The sequence below is a fragment of the Rhinoraja longicauda genome, chromosome 8 (genome assembly GCF_053455715.1).
Source record: "Rhinoraja longicauda isolate Sanriku21f chromosome 8, sRhiLon1.1, whole genome shotgun sequence".
NCBI classification, from domain to species: domain Eukaryota; kingdom Metazoa; phylum Chordata; class Chondrichthyes; order Rajiformes; family Arhynchobatidae; genus Rhinoraja; species Rhinoraja longicauda.
Window position 1 is genome coordinate 37,219,507 of NC_135960.1, and position 16,593 is coordinate 37,236,099.

The 16,593-nt window shown below is 40.5% G+C and overlaps 1 protein-coding gene across 3 annotated transcripts in view; it reads left to right on the forward strand.

Moving 5' to 3' along the window:
- Positions 1–16,593, forward strand: part of LOC144595861 (partitioning defective 3 homolog B-like) — a 916,989-nt gene that overhangs the window by 533,521 nt on the left and 366,875 nt on the right. For all 3 annotated transcript variants that reach the window (XM_078403665.1, XM_078403667.1, XM_078403666.1), the window contains one exon: positions 13,178–13,384. In XM_078403665.1, coding sequence (XP_078259791.1) covers positions 13,178–13,384 — 207 coding nt within the window. The remainder of the gene's footprint in view (positions 1–13,177; positions 13,385–16,593) is intronic.

Genomic DNA, 16,593 nt, shown 5'->3' on the forward strand with positions numbered 1-16,593 from the left:
CTTTGTGTCTGTGCATTTTTTAATCATTCAATAGGGTGAGGGTTCAACAAATGAAGGATTACTTGCTTTGTAATGGATGTACTATTTATTTTGTTGGATAAGTTTAACACTGCGGCAATGTAGGTGTGTAATTCCAGTCTTTGGAATTGTATACTTTTCTATCCAGGCTACTTCTGGAATCAGAAGTTGCATGATCAATTTTATCTTTGCACCAATGGCATATAATTTAGCTTGCGTCTCAGTTCAATTGTTGCATTGTGTCAGGCATCATCTCTCTCATATGCTAAGGAAGCCCATCCATTTACCAAGATAGAAGGATGTGAAGAAGAGCGTGGAATTAGCCTCATGTTCCGAGTACCATGAGACAAGACATTAACCAGCCATTTATCATTCTGCTGCCTGAGACTGAGTTGTTGCTGTATTTTTCCACATAACAAATTAAACAAACCTCAAAAGTAATTCATTGGATGTAGTGTACTGGAACATCTGACTATGCTAAATCATCATATAAATATAAATGAAATCCTGCAGGATACTCTGAGTGATACAATAAAGTGTTATCCATACACAAATTGTCCTTTTTACAGGATCGGGATCCATTTTTTTAACAAAGCATCAGTAACTTCCACTTACGGTGCTTCTTTTAGGCAGATTAGCTTCCTGGGAAAATTTGACACCGGGCTGCCCAAGTACAGAGGTAGAATTTTTAGGGAGTATCTTAAAAGAGTACCAAGAAGCCAAGAGATTTAGGAAGGAATTCAAGAGCTTAAGGACTCAGGCAGCTGAAATTGTAGCAGCCAGTCGTGGACTAATGAAAATCACGGATGGTGCAAAATGCCAGAATTAAGTCATGTGGAGATCTTGAAGGGTTGTATGGATGGTGAGGTTTCAGAGGGGGAAAGGGGCAGAAGTGCAGAATTTTTATTTTGCACAAGTTAGGATGAGCTTTGGATTTTGTTATAAACTACAGTGGATATAAGATGAATATAACTTTAATTACATTACAGGAACTACGTGATTGTAAGTGAATATCAAATTTCCATCAAAAATCCTTTATTTACCGGTTTATATGTGTCATAAAGTCATACAACATGTTATCAGGCCCTTCGGCCCAGCTCGTTAATGCAGACCAAAATGCCACATCTAAGCTCGTCCCATTTGCCCACGTTTACCCCACATCCCTTTCATCCATTCCTATCCATGTACTTGTCCAATTTCTTTTAATTGCTGTTATAGTACCTGTCTCAACTACCTCCTCTGACAACTCATTCCATATACCCACCATCTTCTGAGCGAGAAAGTTGCCCCTCAGGTTCCTATTAAATCTTTCTCTCTCACCTTAAGCCTATGTCACTCGGTTCTTGATTCCCTTTCTCTGGGTACAAGACACTGTGCATTCCACCCTATCTATTCCAAGATTATACACCTCTATAAGATCACTCCTCGGCCTCCTGTGCTCCAAGGAATAAAATGCTAGCTTGTCCAACCTTTCCCTACATCTCAGACCCTCGAGACCTGGCAAAATCCTTATAAATCTTCTCTGCACTCTTTGCCACATAATGACATCCCATCCAGCTGAATGACATCCCTACAGCAGGGTGACCAAAACTAAACACAGTACTCCAAATGCGGATTCACCGACATCTTCTACAACTGCAATGTAATATCCAAAAACCCATTGTGTGACTGTTGAGAGCCAATCTATCAATGTGTTTACTGCCCCAGCTACCTGAGAGAATACTTTCAGGGAATTATCTACCTGTACTGCTCAATCCCTATGCTCTAAATCACTCCCAGGGCCCTACAACCTGTGGAGGTCCTGCCCTGGTTTGACTACCTGGACTGCAACACCTCACATTTATCTGCATTAAACTCCATTAGCCAGGCCTTTGAACTTTAGCAAGGCCTTTGAAAGAATAGGCTTCATGGGAAGGGAGCAGACGGTGGTGGAAGGTTGTTTTTTGAGCTGGAGAAATTTAATACTTTTGCCCCACTCCACCTCTGAAATCTCACCATCCCTATCACCCTCTGAGATCTATATATTCCATTAGTTCTGGCATTTTCCACCAGTCCAATTGAAGACTGCCACTAGTCACAGGCCTCCAGTCTGAGAAACAGCCTTCCACTATCATCCTCTGCTTCTTTCCGAGAAGCTAATTCTGCATACAACCTGCTGACTCTCCCAGGATCCCATGCGATCTGACCTTCCAGAGCATCCTACCATACCGAACCTTGCTGAAGTTAATACTGAACATCTATGGATTGCTCTCGTCAACCATTTTGGTTACTTCATACAAAAAACTCAATTAAATTCGTAAGACAAGATCTTCCACATAAAAAAACCATGCTGAATATCCCTATTCATTGCCTATCTCTCCAAATGCATATATATCTTACCCCTCAGAATCCTTTCCAGTACCTTACTTCCCACAGATGTTAGGCTCACTGGTCTTTAATAGAGGCACAACATTAGTCACCCTTCAGTCATCCGGCACCTCATCCATATCTCATGATAAACATATATCTCAGCTAGGATTCCCGCAATTTATTTTCTTGCTTCCAGCACCTCGTCAAATGCAATGTGCACTGTCCTCAAGATATCTGTCCCAAGTTCTTTTGCATTAATTTTCTTCTCCGGGGTAAAGGCAAAGGCGAAATACTCATTGTTTCAAGCTTAATATTGCAATGCATATTTTATTGATAAAATAAAGTATAAATTCTAAAACCATTACATTACTTCTTCTTTGCAAAGCTTTATATTGCCCTGCACAGTGAATCCTGATTTAAGTTTAGCAAATGCTGAGTTTAATTGCAACAAGCCAAACTAGTGCCACTTGGCAGTATGACCACTGCCTCTGCAGGTCGTCTTTGTCAGGGGTTGTATACTTTGTGATGAAAATACTTTTTTTCTCCTGCTCAACTTTGACACATCTCTACAACTGCACACTGAAAAGGAATCAGCAGTAGGGTGCAATTATATAACCGCTCGACCTTCCTTCACCCTGTATTGTATTTATTTTCCAAGGCACTTGTTAAAATAATGAGCTGCATGAAGCGGTCAAGTGGGAAGATCTACAGTTTCAAAAAGAAAATAGAAGCATGTCTTTGTATTTCTTCATCTTAGCAGACTTAACCACCATGAAGAGAGTATTGCAGATTTTAAATAACACATTAAAAATGCCAGGTTTATAAATAGGGAGAGGCTGCAACTCCTGCACCCATTAAAACTATTGAGAGCAGATTAATTCTTATTTGTTAGCGGCACTTGGTGAGATGGCTCTAAAGTGACCCAAATAACTTCCCATGACAACGAAAGTTCATTGTTGCAATTATTTAGGTGCTTAGAAATAATCAGCCTCATTGCCTGTAACACTCCATTCCCGGGCCAAGTGGAGGTCACCGTTCGCAGATGCAGGTTGGAAAGGTGGAGTGGTCATTCCAGCCATTTGCTTATTTTTCAAAGTCTATTTTGTACTGGGTGGTCCTGGAGAAGGAGCATGTGTTAACCACTGGTACAGAGATTGCTGGACACTGCACCAACAGGGGTGAGCAGTGGATATCAACAACAATATTATTATTAAAGTTTAAACATTTATACTATTTTATGAGTTTGGGATCTTTCAGTAAAGCTCCATTTTCTTGGATTTCATTTGACTCTGGGGCAACCCCATGATGCTTCATTAATTTCCCCAGTTAAAACATTTCCAGTAATATGATCATCCATATGTTTTTTTGCTAATTTCAGAGTTAGAAAGGCACACCAGTAAATCTCAAAGACTGAATGCAATGCTTCCTACTCATTTCTATTCAATGTAGCAGTTATTCTTTCTTGCGTATGATGTTGACCTTGTTTTGGTGAATGAACTAAAAGAGGAAACTTGCATATATTTTCATTTTCTTGACTAAAAGATTTTAAATGGCTGCACACTATAAGAGTTGGATGCTATCCAGACTGGGGCAGAGATGTGAGAATTAATTTAGCAGTGTCCAAATATCAGACCACTGCCAACTCCAATCAGAGAGAGATTAACTATATTCTTTTGACATAGTTATTATCGCTGTTGTCATATTCTCCCCCAATTGAAAATTAATCAGACTGGCATGGGGATTGTCTTGCCTCCTGGCTCCTCAAACCATTTTCTTTATTCAGACAACACTTCAGAACTATGATAGACACAAGTAATTGCAGATGCTGGAATCTTGAGTGAAACATAATGCTAGAGTACCTCAGCGAGACCTTCCTTGAGGACTGTGGTATAATGTTTTCCACACCATCCCGAGCAACAACAAATGATGTCTAATCAACCAGTTTAAACATTAGCTTCTTCAAACTCTTGCACAAAATGGCTGAAGTATTAACCAACCACCTTCGACTGCAGCTTCTCACCAAATCTTCTCCAAACATAAGCATTTCTCAAACCTGTGATGTCTCCCAACTGTAAAGACTGGACAGAAGCTGTAGGGGAAGAGCATCACTCCTCATACCACCAACCCCCCCTCACCCCCCTCATGCCCCCTAGCTCTCATGACTTGGAAATATATTGCCATTCCTTTACCATCACTGGTTCAATGAAGGTTTTAGTACGATGCTGCAATCAATTTTGTACATGTTGCAGACTTCAGCCATGTTGTGCCAACATTGGAAACAGTTAATTGGTGGCTGGAATTTCAAAAGCCAGCGTGTTTAATTATCACATGCCCTGGAAACAGAACAATGAAATTCATACTTGCGGTAGCTTTACAGCCACATCAATGGAATAGCAGAACAAATAAATATATATAATAAAGAATAATACAACAAATTAAGAGCTATACTAGGTAACCAGATCACAAAAGTGCAAGTTGAATTAGGTGGTGTGACCTATAAAAAATCCATTGCAGATCATTGCTGAGGTTGGGATATGGTTAAGTTTGTGCACTGTGGTTCAAGAGCCTGATGGCTGATGGGAAGAAGCTGTTCTTGAACCTGTCGGAAAAGGTTCCTGGGCTCATCCCGATGCTGCCAGCAAGATGAGAGTGTGACCAGGGTGGTGTGGGTCTTTGATATTAGCCTCCTTTTTCTCAGTACCCATAATGGATGTGAGAATGTCCACTACTTTCTGCAGTCTCCTTCATTCTTGGGCATTTTTGTACTGAACCAAGCCATGTTGTAACCTGTCAGAGTTGGTAAAAAATTGTTATTTTTTCCAATGATGCCCTTACATACTGTATATATACATATTTACAAAAGAATACGTTATGTAGTGCAGTTAAAAAAACAAAGGTGAGAGTCTATTTTCCCAGGCAAGGCTCTCTTAACGACATTTTAATAGGGAGCAGACTCTTTGTCTTTCATGATGTTAGCTGAGGGATAACTATGGACCATGCCACTCAATCATGTAAGAAGGAACGGCAGATGCAGGTTTACACCGAAGATAGACACAAAATGCTGGAGTAACAGAGCGGGACAGGCCGAATCTCTGGATAGCAGGAATGGGTGATATTTCGGGTCGAGACCCTTCAGAATCCCTTCTCTTTGAATTGCAATGGGGTCTTTCATGTCAACATGAAAGAACAGAAGGGGCTTTGTAACCTCACATCTAAAAGACAAACCAGGTCTCCCTCACAAACTGCACTGGGAGGGTGTCAGCCTGGATTTGATGTACAAGCCTCTGGATTGGAGCACTGCGACGATAAAAGTTGAAAATACCTGTCTGGTTGCTAATAACCATGGGAGAAAGTGGAGAATGTTCACTTTCTATTTGGTGTGCAAAAGTTGTGATGGGTGATTTTGGAGTGATGATTGATCTGTGGTTGGGACATGAGGAAGGACAGTTGGAGGTAGGAAGTCATCTTCCAAATCAGATCCAACCAGAGCTGCCAACTGTAAGGTGATATTAGAATCAATATCAGGAGGGTGAAGAATTAAATTAGACAATTCATTAATTTATTTAATGAATACATTTTACCATCTATGTTATCTTATCATTCACCAGAAGAAACAGCTATGATAATGATGAGAAAGCCATCAAAGAGGAATTGGAAATGAAAAAAGAATCCTTGTCATAAAAATCTTTTGAAATATTCAGTGCAAATTATAATCATGTCTAGCATCCTTTTGTTTAGTCCATTTTACTTCATTGTTATTTAAAGAGCAAGGGTTGATGACATTTTCTGGGCTATTGAGTCCAAATTGTAAGGAAGATGAATTAGCGCACACCAACAATGCTGAGGTAATGACTCTCAGGCAGATGATAATCCAGTTCCTTCGCACCAATAGACTCAGTGAGCCCTTCAAGCCAGTGCCCTGATATCATCTGCATTATTGCCTTTGCAGAATTTATTCATAATTGAATGGAACAAAACAAAGGGATGTAGATCTTATTAATAAGCTGGTTGATTTTTAAATAATGGCCTGATGGTGAAAGTCCTCCCTTAAATAAATTAGGATTTTCTGTAGTAAATCTGGCTTTTCAAGTGTATTTGTGTTTTGGCACACTTGTAGTCAGTAAATCTATCCTAACTTTTTTTTCTCTTTGACACCAGAGAACACTGTTTGTGAGGTTTCATAGAGAGTGACGGGCAGGAAAAGAGTTTCTGTTTCTCTATACCGGCCTCACGCCATGCTGATTAGCAAAGCAAATGGATACTACATTCATTTTCTTCCAACTTCACCCTGCCCCCACATCCTCAAACACAAAAACCCACACTACCATACACTGGACTTCAAGATTAATTAAATCTAAGCAGTAATCGTGTAGAATTACAAAATAATAATGACCTTTGGAAAGCAACAAACACACAAGGGACTTGCTTTACCCCCGCTGTTATCAGGTTATTGAATGGACCTGTCATAAGCTGAGAATGTAATTTATTTCATGGAAGCCCTTGCACTTTTTTTAATCTGCACTTTGCTGCTGCAGCACCATATTCTGCCCTTTTCCTTTCTCATTCTGCACTACCTTTATGATTTGATTGTACTCGTCTCTGGTATGATTTGCCTGAATGGCAATACAAATTATTTTCAATGTGTCTAGGTAATAAACCACTACAGACAATTCATATACCTTGTAAAAAGTAAGAAACAAAAGCTTGGATTTATAAAGCATCTTTAATGCCCAGTGAGATTATTGTTGTAAATTTGGAAAGAACGATAGATCAGGAAAGGTTATTGCAAACATCCATGTGACATGATACTGATAATTTGAATTTAGATGTCAGCCGAGGGATTAATAGTGAATGGGATTTTAGAGAGAAGCATTCCTGTTATGTATGACTGTTTCGTAATCTTATTTTAAAGACGGCTCCAACAGTACAGCAATCTCTCAATGGCAGCCTAAACATGGTGTTCAGATTTCAGGATTGAGGCCTGCTGACTCTGAAGTGAAGGTGTTGCCTTCTGACTCATGGCAGTCACTGTGGAGAAGGAGTTGCCATTATATTCTTTACTGCTCTCACAAAGAAGCCTTGAATAAATCCCCATCCCGGGCTTAGAAACTCAGCTTTAACGAGCAAACCAGGTCACTATTATTTCACAACAATGTGCATCGCACCGCCATCACTGCCACACGTGCAATCACAAACAGTTTTGCAATTAACTTAAAGCGAGTGCTGTGATGAGAATAACAAAAGCTATGTAAACCTTCAAACATCTGTGCCTGCTAGCATTCCTCATAGGTTTTGTAGTACATGAAGCAACAGTGGAACTTGTTAAGAGAGAGACATCTGTTCCACACCAACATATGTTCTGAGTTATTGTTGCTGAGATTTTATTTTCATTGGGTTTTGAAATGTCGCCAAGTTCAGTCCCTGCTCAAAGAAGGATATGGTTCCAAGACATGTTGGTGCTAAAGATATCATAAGATATGATTTTAGGTTTCGGTCTGTGGCTGGAATGTAAATCATTTGACTTGCTCTGCTTTTCCCTTGTCCCCTGCTGTGTGCTTAATTCCCTCTCCCACCCGTTTCCCCTGAAATTACCAGCAGTGTAGTCCACAGCTCCAGCAGGTACCAGATTTGCTTCAACTTTGTAATCACTTGAGAGTTATTCACATTCATTGTTGGATTTATTTTTCTCTCTCTTCCTGTGGGTGGTCCTTCCTATTTAATGCCTCTGTGTCAAACCTCAATTCATCCTTTGCACTAACAGTAGTGTTCGTATATTCCATGAATTTTTGTTTGATTGCCAATAAAAAGAATTAAATTGGAGAGGAATGTAAGTTAGGCTCCTACCTGCATTCTCAAATGTGTTTTTGCAAAGAAGGTTAATTCATGGCTTAGTTTATATATATATATATATTCACTGATATGCTTATTTCATTGATTATAAACATATTAAAGATAAATACATATTAAATAGATATCTAATGAACATTGATTAATATATTTTATATATGTATAATTGAAATAATGTATATATTACTAAAACTCTCATCTTGTATATTTGTCAGTTTGTTTGATTGTTTATAGCCGAAATACAGCCAAAACGGTGCACGATAACGCAAACAATTTCAGGCCCACCTTACTCACCATTGGCCTGCGGTTCAAATGGCTGTTATTTTAAAAGTTGTTCACTTTTTAAACTTTAATAAATTCCTTTTCCACTTGCCCTGCCCGTCAGCTGTGCCTGCGCAGTTGGGGCCCGTTGATCTAATACAGATGCTCCCCGACTGAGGATGCTTCGACTCACGATACTTCGACTTTGCGATGGTTAAATGCATTTCGACTTACGATATTTTTGGTTTCCAATGGGTTTCTCGGAACGTAACCCCATTGTAAGTTGAGGAGCATCTGTACTTACGTGTTGACAAGGGGGGTTGAGAGGGGATGGAGTGGGTGAGTGTGTGGGAGGGGTGGGGGGATGGAGGGTGCTACACCAATGCAGGAGAGGTTTGGCTAGTATTATATATGTGTTCATTGATATGCAAGTACCATTTCTCCTACATCAATGTTTCCTGCATTATCGCAATGATTGCACTTCAATGGTATTTAATTGCCTGCAATAGAAACTGAATGTACCAAGTTTCTAACAGGTAATAAAAAAAAGCAGGTCCACCTTTTATTGCCCACTTCTCACTGCCTTTGAGGAGTGGTGATAGTGAGCCACCACCTTGAACCACTTTAGTTCCACGTGAAGAAGTTGTGCTTTTAGATTGGAAGAGTTACAACATTTTGACCTAGTGTTGACCGAGTTCTCGATGCTTGAAGATAAATGTATGTTTCATTTGAAGTTCCTTTACTCTATAGCGGGATAATATCCAATTCAACAGGTTCTTGATTCATTGTCACCATTGCTGTGGCCAGAGATGAAAGGGAAAGCAACAGTGCTTTCTTCTTGTCAACACAATCCAACTGATCATTTTTCCACCTAATTCGTAGCAGATGCATTTATACCTAATAAATTTATTGCTTCTCAATCTTCAAGCAATTACATCAGTGAATAGTGGCTGCAAATGAAACTGAGAGGAAACATAGGGGTGTCCATATTTTAATGGACCTCCCCTCTTCCGTACTTCTCGTGCCCCCTTAATCCACACTTGCGTGCCTATGTTGCCATTTTTGTGTGCCTCCCCTTCCCCATTGCATGCCCTTATCCCTTGCCTCACTTTTTATTGTCTCTCTTTGTGTCCCTTGTGTCTTTCCCATTTCACTTGCTTCATGTCCCTCAAATTCCAGCTACTTTTCAACTTTTCATCTGTCCCTTCTACTCAGCCATAGGCCATATTCTAAAGACTTATCAAAGTAAACAGGCTGAGTGAATCAATCCACAGGTTTCAGGAAAAGGTTAAAAAAAATTACAATTGTTCCTGTATGAATATCAGAGCATTGTGCAGGAGGGAATGTCGATTTAGATAAGAGAGAATTAACTGCTTGGTGATGACGGTAAAAAGAAAGTAATTGGCATTTATTTGAATGACATTTTTGTCTGCATTTTCTCAATTTCTGTGTGAAACCGATTATATTAAACGGACCTTATTGAGGAGATGGTGAAGTATTATGAGACTTTCTTGGAAAGTTATGCCATGTCATTTGAGGAAGTTGTTATCAGCATTTGATACACATGCTGTTGTTATTCGTCTTTGATAAATTACAGTAGAAATTCACATAAAGGCCAGACTTGAATGTGAAAGTAATTGTACAGGGATTGGACAGATTATCCTGGCTGTTGACATTCTTTGTATGACAGGTGAGAGTGGAAAATTGCAACTGTACCATTGTTAGATCTTGATAGAATTGTGCATTGTCTGATTATCTTTGATTTCTACAGGAATGTTATAATTGCATTACACTATGCTCTTTTTTGTTTTAAATTGTCCGATTGTGAAATTCCACTGTGAAGGATGTTCATCTTTTCTAGTTTAAATTATTTGCAACATAATTGTTGTTACCATAGTGTGTAAACAATACTGACCACAACAAATCCCACATTCAATCAAACGCACGGAATAAGAATTGTATCTCTCCTTTAAAATATTAATGGTAAAGAACCCATATCTATTTTTAATAAGGTGGGGGTGAGGGGAGGGGGAACCAGAGCTCCTTCCCATCAGCTACCCTATCATCAAGCGATCCTTCCCATCAGCTACCCTATCATCAAGCGATCCTTCCCATCAGCTACCCTATCATCAAGCGATCCTTCCCATCAGCTACCCTATCATCAAGCGATCCTTCCCATCAGCTACCCTATCATCAAGCGATCCTTCCCATCAGCTACACTATCGTCAAGCGATCCTTCCCATCAGCTACACTACCATCCAGTCGACGCAACCTCTAGCCTTCAGCTCCTCCCTCAGTCAGCCGCCAACGACAAGATGCAGTGGTCACTCCGCCCGCTCCCCACTCTGACCTCCCCCCTCCCCTCGCCTCTCCCCTGCAGCCGCCAACGCCCTCCAAGGTGGAGTATGTCGGCGACTTCGGAGGAGAAGGAAAAAGAGGAGAGGGCAGCAATGGAGGGGGGAAGGAGAGGCCTAGTGAACAGAGCGACAGAAGAAGGAGAAGGAGACGACAGTGGAGAGGTAAACGGACAAAGTGAAGAAGGAGGCAGCAGATGGTGAGAGCGGAGGGAGCCCCACAGTGACCAAGCTAGGGAGGTCATATGAGCTGTGATGGCGTCAGGCAGGCCCGTCCATTATTAAAAAAATCTGTTAGAAAGGGGTCCATTAAATCGAGGGTCTATTTCAAATCTTGTGCCTGAGGCATTTTTAAAACTAACCTCTTTTTCCTCAATATTGTACATCAAAGCTCTCATTCAAATCATTATCATTCACAGACTGCTATTATCACTGTTGCTTGCCCATTATCTCCAACTCTGCTAAAACTGCAGCCTGTTGCTTTCGAATCCCTTTGTGGTTTTATCCCCAGTCTTTACAAGGAGACCATTTGAAGTATCCAACACTTCCTAGGAGTGATTTTAATGGGGAAAGGAAAAAACAGTGCTCAGGTTTTCCATTCACCACCTGTATGCAATGAGTGTTATTAACAAGAAAGAAGGAAAGGAGTAGAAATAGCACAAAAAATAGGAAACACTAAACTGCTATGTACTTGGGGTCTGTGCAGGTTTCTGTAATAGAGATGAGCATTATTCCTGGTGTATAACAAATAGCAAAAATGCTTTCACTCTGTATACAGCTGCCACTGATCATTATAAGGTAGCAAAAGGGAAACATTTTCTTGACTAATCTGAAATCACAAATTAATTATATATTCATTTAATATACCACATGCTTGATTTCATCTAGGGTTGTCTATTGAAACTTCTGAACTTTGGAATCAATAGTTTAGTAACAAATCCTGTAGATATAGTCAATCATATTTAATATATATGGTGTGTTTTATTTCTGTATTGCTTAAAAAATACAATGAACAATAGAAAGTAACCTTTTTAAGAGGTTCCCAGTGAGCCAATTTGCACACAACTCCTGCAAACAACAATGTGATAATCATCTATTAATATCCACTGACTTGGCCTCCACAGCCCTCTGTTGCAATAAGTTCCACAGATGAACTACACTCTGACTAAAGAGGATTGGACCAAGGCCATTTAGGTAGAATGTTGGAGAATACCTCTACGTGGTAATGGTGGTAGAAGTTTGGTGAAATGTTCATTTTAAATCTGAGGGGAATGGGAAAGTTCTAGGACATTGCATTGGAGATCGACTGTGCTCTTGTTGAATAGTGGAATGGGCTCAATAGGTTAAGTATCCAGCTGTTTGTGCGATAGCACAACACTTCCGCAGTGCTGCACTGGAGTGACAACCACCTAGTTCTGAACCAAACCTAAACTTACAACTGCCTGTCTCTGGGGTAGAGTACATCCATTGAACCTTGATGGCGGCACGGTAGCGCAGCGGTAGAGTTGCTGCTTTACAGCGAATGCAGCGCCGGAGACTCAGGTTCGATCCTGACTACGGGTGCTGTACTGTAAGGAGTTTGAACGTTCTCCCCGTGACCTGCGTGGGTTTTCTCCGAGATCTTCGGTTTCCTCCCACACTCCAAAGACGTACAGGTATGTAGGTTAATTGACTGGGTAAATGTAAAAATTGTCCCTAGTGTGTGTAGGATAGTGTTAGTGTGCGGGGATCGCTGGGCGGCGCGGACTTGGTGGGCCGAAAAGGCCTGTTTCCGCGCTGTATCTGAAATATGAAAAGAAAAATAAATAATAATATGAAAAAATATGACATGCAGTTGGATTACTGTTCTCTCTGAGCTGAATTTCCCAAAACATTCCAGCTTGCAAAGTGCAACCAGTTTGCTAATAGTTAACCAAAATAAATAGGAGCCGCTGCCTTTTATCCATGGTGGAAAAATAACACACTTCAGAGGTCCACCTTTATTCCTGGTCAAAACGGATGTGGTTAAGTAATTCTTTGCACCAATTGTGTTTGAAGTCAATTGTCACACAATCGTATATTTCTGGGATTGAATTTCCAATGGTGATTTGTTGGTCATTTCCCTTCAATGACTGAATAAACCTGATTTAATTGTGAGATGTTGCAGTTTGTTTCAGAGGGGGTCCATTTGCAATAGTTTGTATGACCCTTTTTAACTGCATTCTGAAGCTTGTTTGCTGTACTATGCGGTTTAAATCAGCATCGAGTGCCTTGTAAACAAGATTATGTTTAGTGAGCCCTGCTCTAGGTTCTGCCTCATAACATTTTGGGTTATATATTTGCAATGTTGTTTTTGTTTTCCTCCCCAGATTCCACGGGGAAAGATGTGGGTCCTATGCTGGGCTTGAAGAAGTCGAGCTCTCTCGAGAGTTTGCAGACAGCTGTGGCAGAGGTCAGGAAGAATGAACTCCCTTTCCACAGACCCCGGCCTCACATGGTCCGTGGCCGAGGCTGCAACGAGAGCTTCAGGGCTGCAATTGACAAGTCTTATGACGGACCAGAACTTCCAGATGATGGTAAGCATTCTCCAAAGTTTATTCCTTTGTTAATGGTTTGACCTTTCATTGGGGTTGGTTCATTGGTTTTATGTTGCAGAGAAACTATCCAAGGACTTTTGTTTCTACGTTAATCTTGGCCGCTTCATAGTCCATGATGCCAACTGAGTTTTGTAAGATTAGTTGATGAATCCATAGTAAGGCAGCAAACAGTTTGACTACATTCTAAATCCTATTCTTAAACAAGTGTGATTGTTCTGAATTGTAGGGAGACACAAAATGCTGGAGTAACTCAGCGGGTCAGACAGCATCTCAGGAGAGAAGGAATGGGTGACGTTTCGGGTCGAGACCCTTCTTCAGACTGTTCTGAATTGTGATATTTTCATAGGGTGAAAATAGCAATGAAAGATATGACATGCTGTGCCAATAAATGTCTCTTTCATGGAATACTTTCTGTGTTTTGAATGCTAATTGGTTTTGGAATTATTGAGGAACCAGAATATACAGTATACCTGTTTGCATTGTTTCAGATATTTATACTTCATTTCAACAAGAACTGGAGATAGCTTTTTATTTTCATAAACCAAAATATATAAAATTGTTGTCTGGAAGGAGGTGGAGAGAATCTAGAACTAATGGTTAATAGTCACTATTAGTGGGGATAGTCAGCATGGTTTTGTGTATGGTCATGTCATGTCTCACAAATTTGATTGAAAGATTTTTGAAAAAGGAACCCAGATGATGATGAAGGTAAGTTCATAGACATAGTCTCTGTGGACTTCAGCAAAGCCTTTGATAAGGTTCTGCATGGTAGACTGCTCTGGAAGGTTAGTTGCAAAGGATCTAGGGGGATCTAGCTAACTTAATACAAAATTGGCTTAATGGGCGGAAGCAGATGGTAGTGGTGGAAAGCTATTTTTTTAACAGAATGCCTCTGACTAGTGTGCCTCAGGTATCGATACTGGGTACATTGCTTGTTTGTCAGATATATCAATGATTTGCATAAGAATGTACAAGTCATGATCAGTATGTTTGCTGCTGACGTTAAAATGGGAGATACCATAGACTGGAGATGGTTATCAACAATTACCACAGGATCATGATCAGCTGCACAAGTGTGCCGATGAATAGCTAAAGGAATTTAATTCAGATAAGTGTGAGATATTCCATTTTGAGATCAAATCAGGGCAGGACCTGCACAGTGAACGGAAGGGCCTATGGAGTGTTATAGAGCAGAAGTAGTACAAGCACATAATTCACTGAAAGTGGCGTGGCAGGTAGATAGGGTGATAATGAAGGCTTTTGGCACATCGGCCTATATCATTTAGGGAATTGAGTATAGAAGTTGGGACGTTATGTTGCCTTCCTTTGTCCTGCCCACCTGACATCAGTCTGAAGAAGGGTTTCGACCCGAAACGTCACCCATTCCTTCTCTCCTGAGATTCTGCCTGACCTGCTGAGTTACTCCAGCATTTTATGAAATAAATACCTTTTGTACCAGCATCTTACACTTATGTTGCAGTTGTACTCGGCGTTGGTGAGGCTGCAGTTGGAGTATTGTATTCAGTTTGGTCACCCATCTATAGAAAAGATGCCCATTAAGCTGGAAAGAGTGCAGAGAAGATTTATAAGGATGTTGCCTGGGGCTAGCGATAAGGAGAGGATGGGCAGGCTAGGTCTTTATTCCTTGGAATGCAGGAACCAGAGGATGATCGTATAAAGGTGTATAAAGTCATATAGACAGATTGAATGCACCATGTATTTATGCCAGGATTGAGAAATAAAGATTCAGGCCATTCCAAGAAAGGAAAGATGTAATAGAAACCTGAGGAGCAAAACAGAGGGTAGTGGGTATATGAAATAAGCTGCCAGCGGAAGTGGTTGAGGCAGATAAAATAACAACACATATGACATTTGGACAGATAAGTGGACAGGAAAGGGTTAGAGGGATATCGGCCAAACATAGGCAAATGGGACTAGGTTAGTCAGGGCATCCTAGTTTGGCCGAAGGCTCTGTTTCTATGCTGTGTAACGATATGACCCTGGTGGTCATGTTTAAAAATAAGGGGTAGCTCATTCAAGGCAGATGATTGTGTTTTCTCTCTCTAAAGAGTGTGAATTAGTGAAACTATTCTTTGGAGGTTGGTAGAACCAACTCAGTGGCTGGTGGAGCCTTTGAGAATTTTTTAAGGTAGAAGTCAATAGTCTTGTTAAGCAAGGGGGTATTAAAGGATCACGCAAGAAGGCATGAATATGGAATGGATTTTAAAATCAGACAGTCATTGAATGACAGAGAAGGTTTGAGGTACCAAGTGGCCTATCCTGTTCTTAATTGACATTGCCATATCCTAGTGCCATAATTTTAGTTAGGTCACAGCTGAACTGTATCTCAAATCCATTTACTTGCCTTTGTCCTGCATCCTTTAAGGCCCTCACCCAACAAAATCTATCAGTCTCAGTTCTAATGTTTCCAATTGACCCATAAGCTTGGCTTTTGAGGAAGTATTTTTCTTGATACTTCGGCCCACTTATCCTTTTAAATTTCCCTGACAACCTTGGATTAGATTTTCTTTCATCTGCTGCTCCTGGGTTCTCAAACCAATCTCATTATTTGTTATAGCGGTGAATGACTGTGAAAGTTAGCTGCAATCAGAATACAGTGGAATTGATTGCAGGATTCTAGGACAAGATGTCCCCATTAAACCTTAGTATTCAGCATTTCTTCGATACCCGTCAAATCTTTTATGGTGTTGTGCACCATTTTTCTTCAAACCTGCCATTGTTAACAATGCTGTGAATTAAGAGCAGATGTAGAAACCCGAATTTGTGAATCAACAATATCAAGTTTTAATTAAAACAGAAAATGATGGAACCACGCAACAAGCCCGTTGCATCCGTTAAATATAAATTACAGAGTTAACGCTTCAGGTTAAGGACCCTTTGTCCAATTGCTGGCATCTGCCAATTTTTGTTTTGATTATCATGATGTAATTATTCACAAAATGCTGGAGTAACTCAGCAGGTCAGGCAGCATCTCAAGACAGAAGGAATGGGGGACGTTTCGGGTCGAGCCATCCTCAGACTGATGTCAGGGGGGCGGGGCAAAGGAAGGATAGAGGTGGAGACAGGAAGTTAGAGGGAGAACTGGGAAGGGGGAGGGGGGGGAAGAGAGGGACAGAGGAACTATCTAAGTTGGAGGTCAATGTTCATACCGCTGGGCTGTAGGGGAT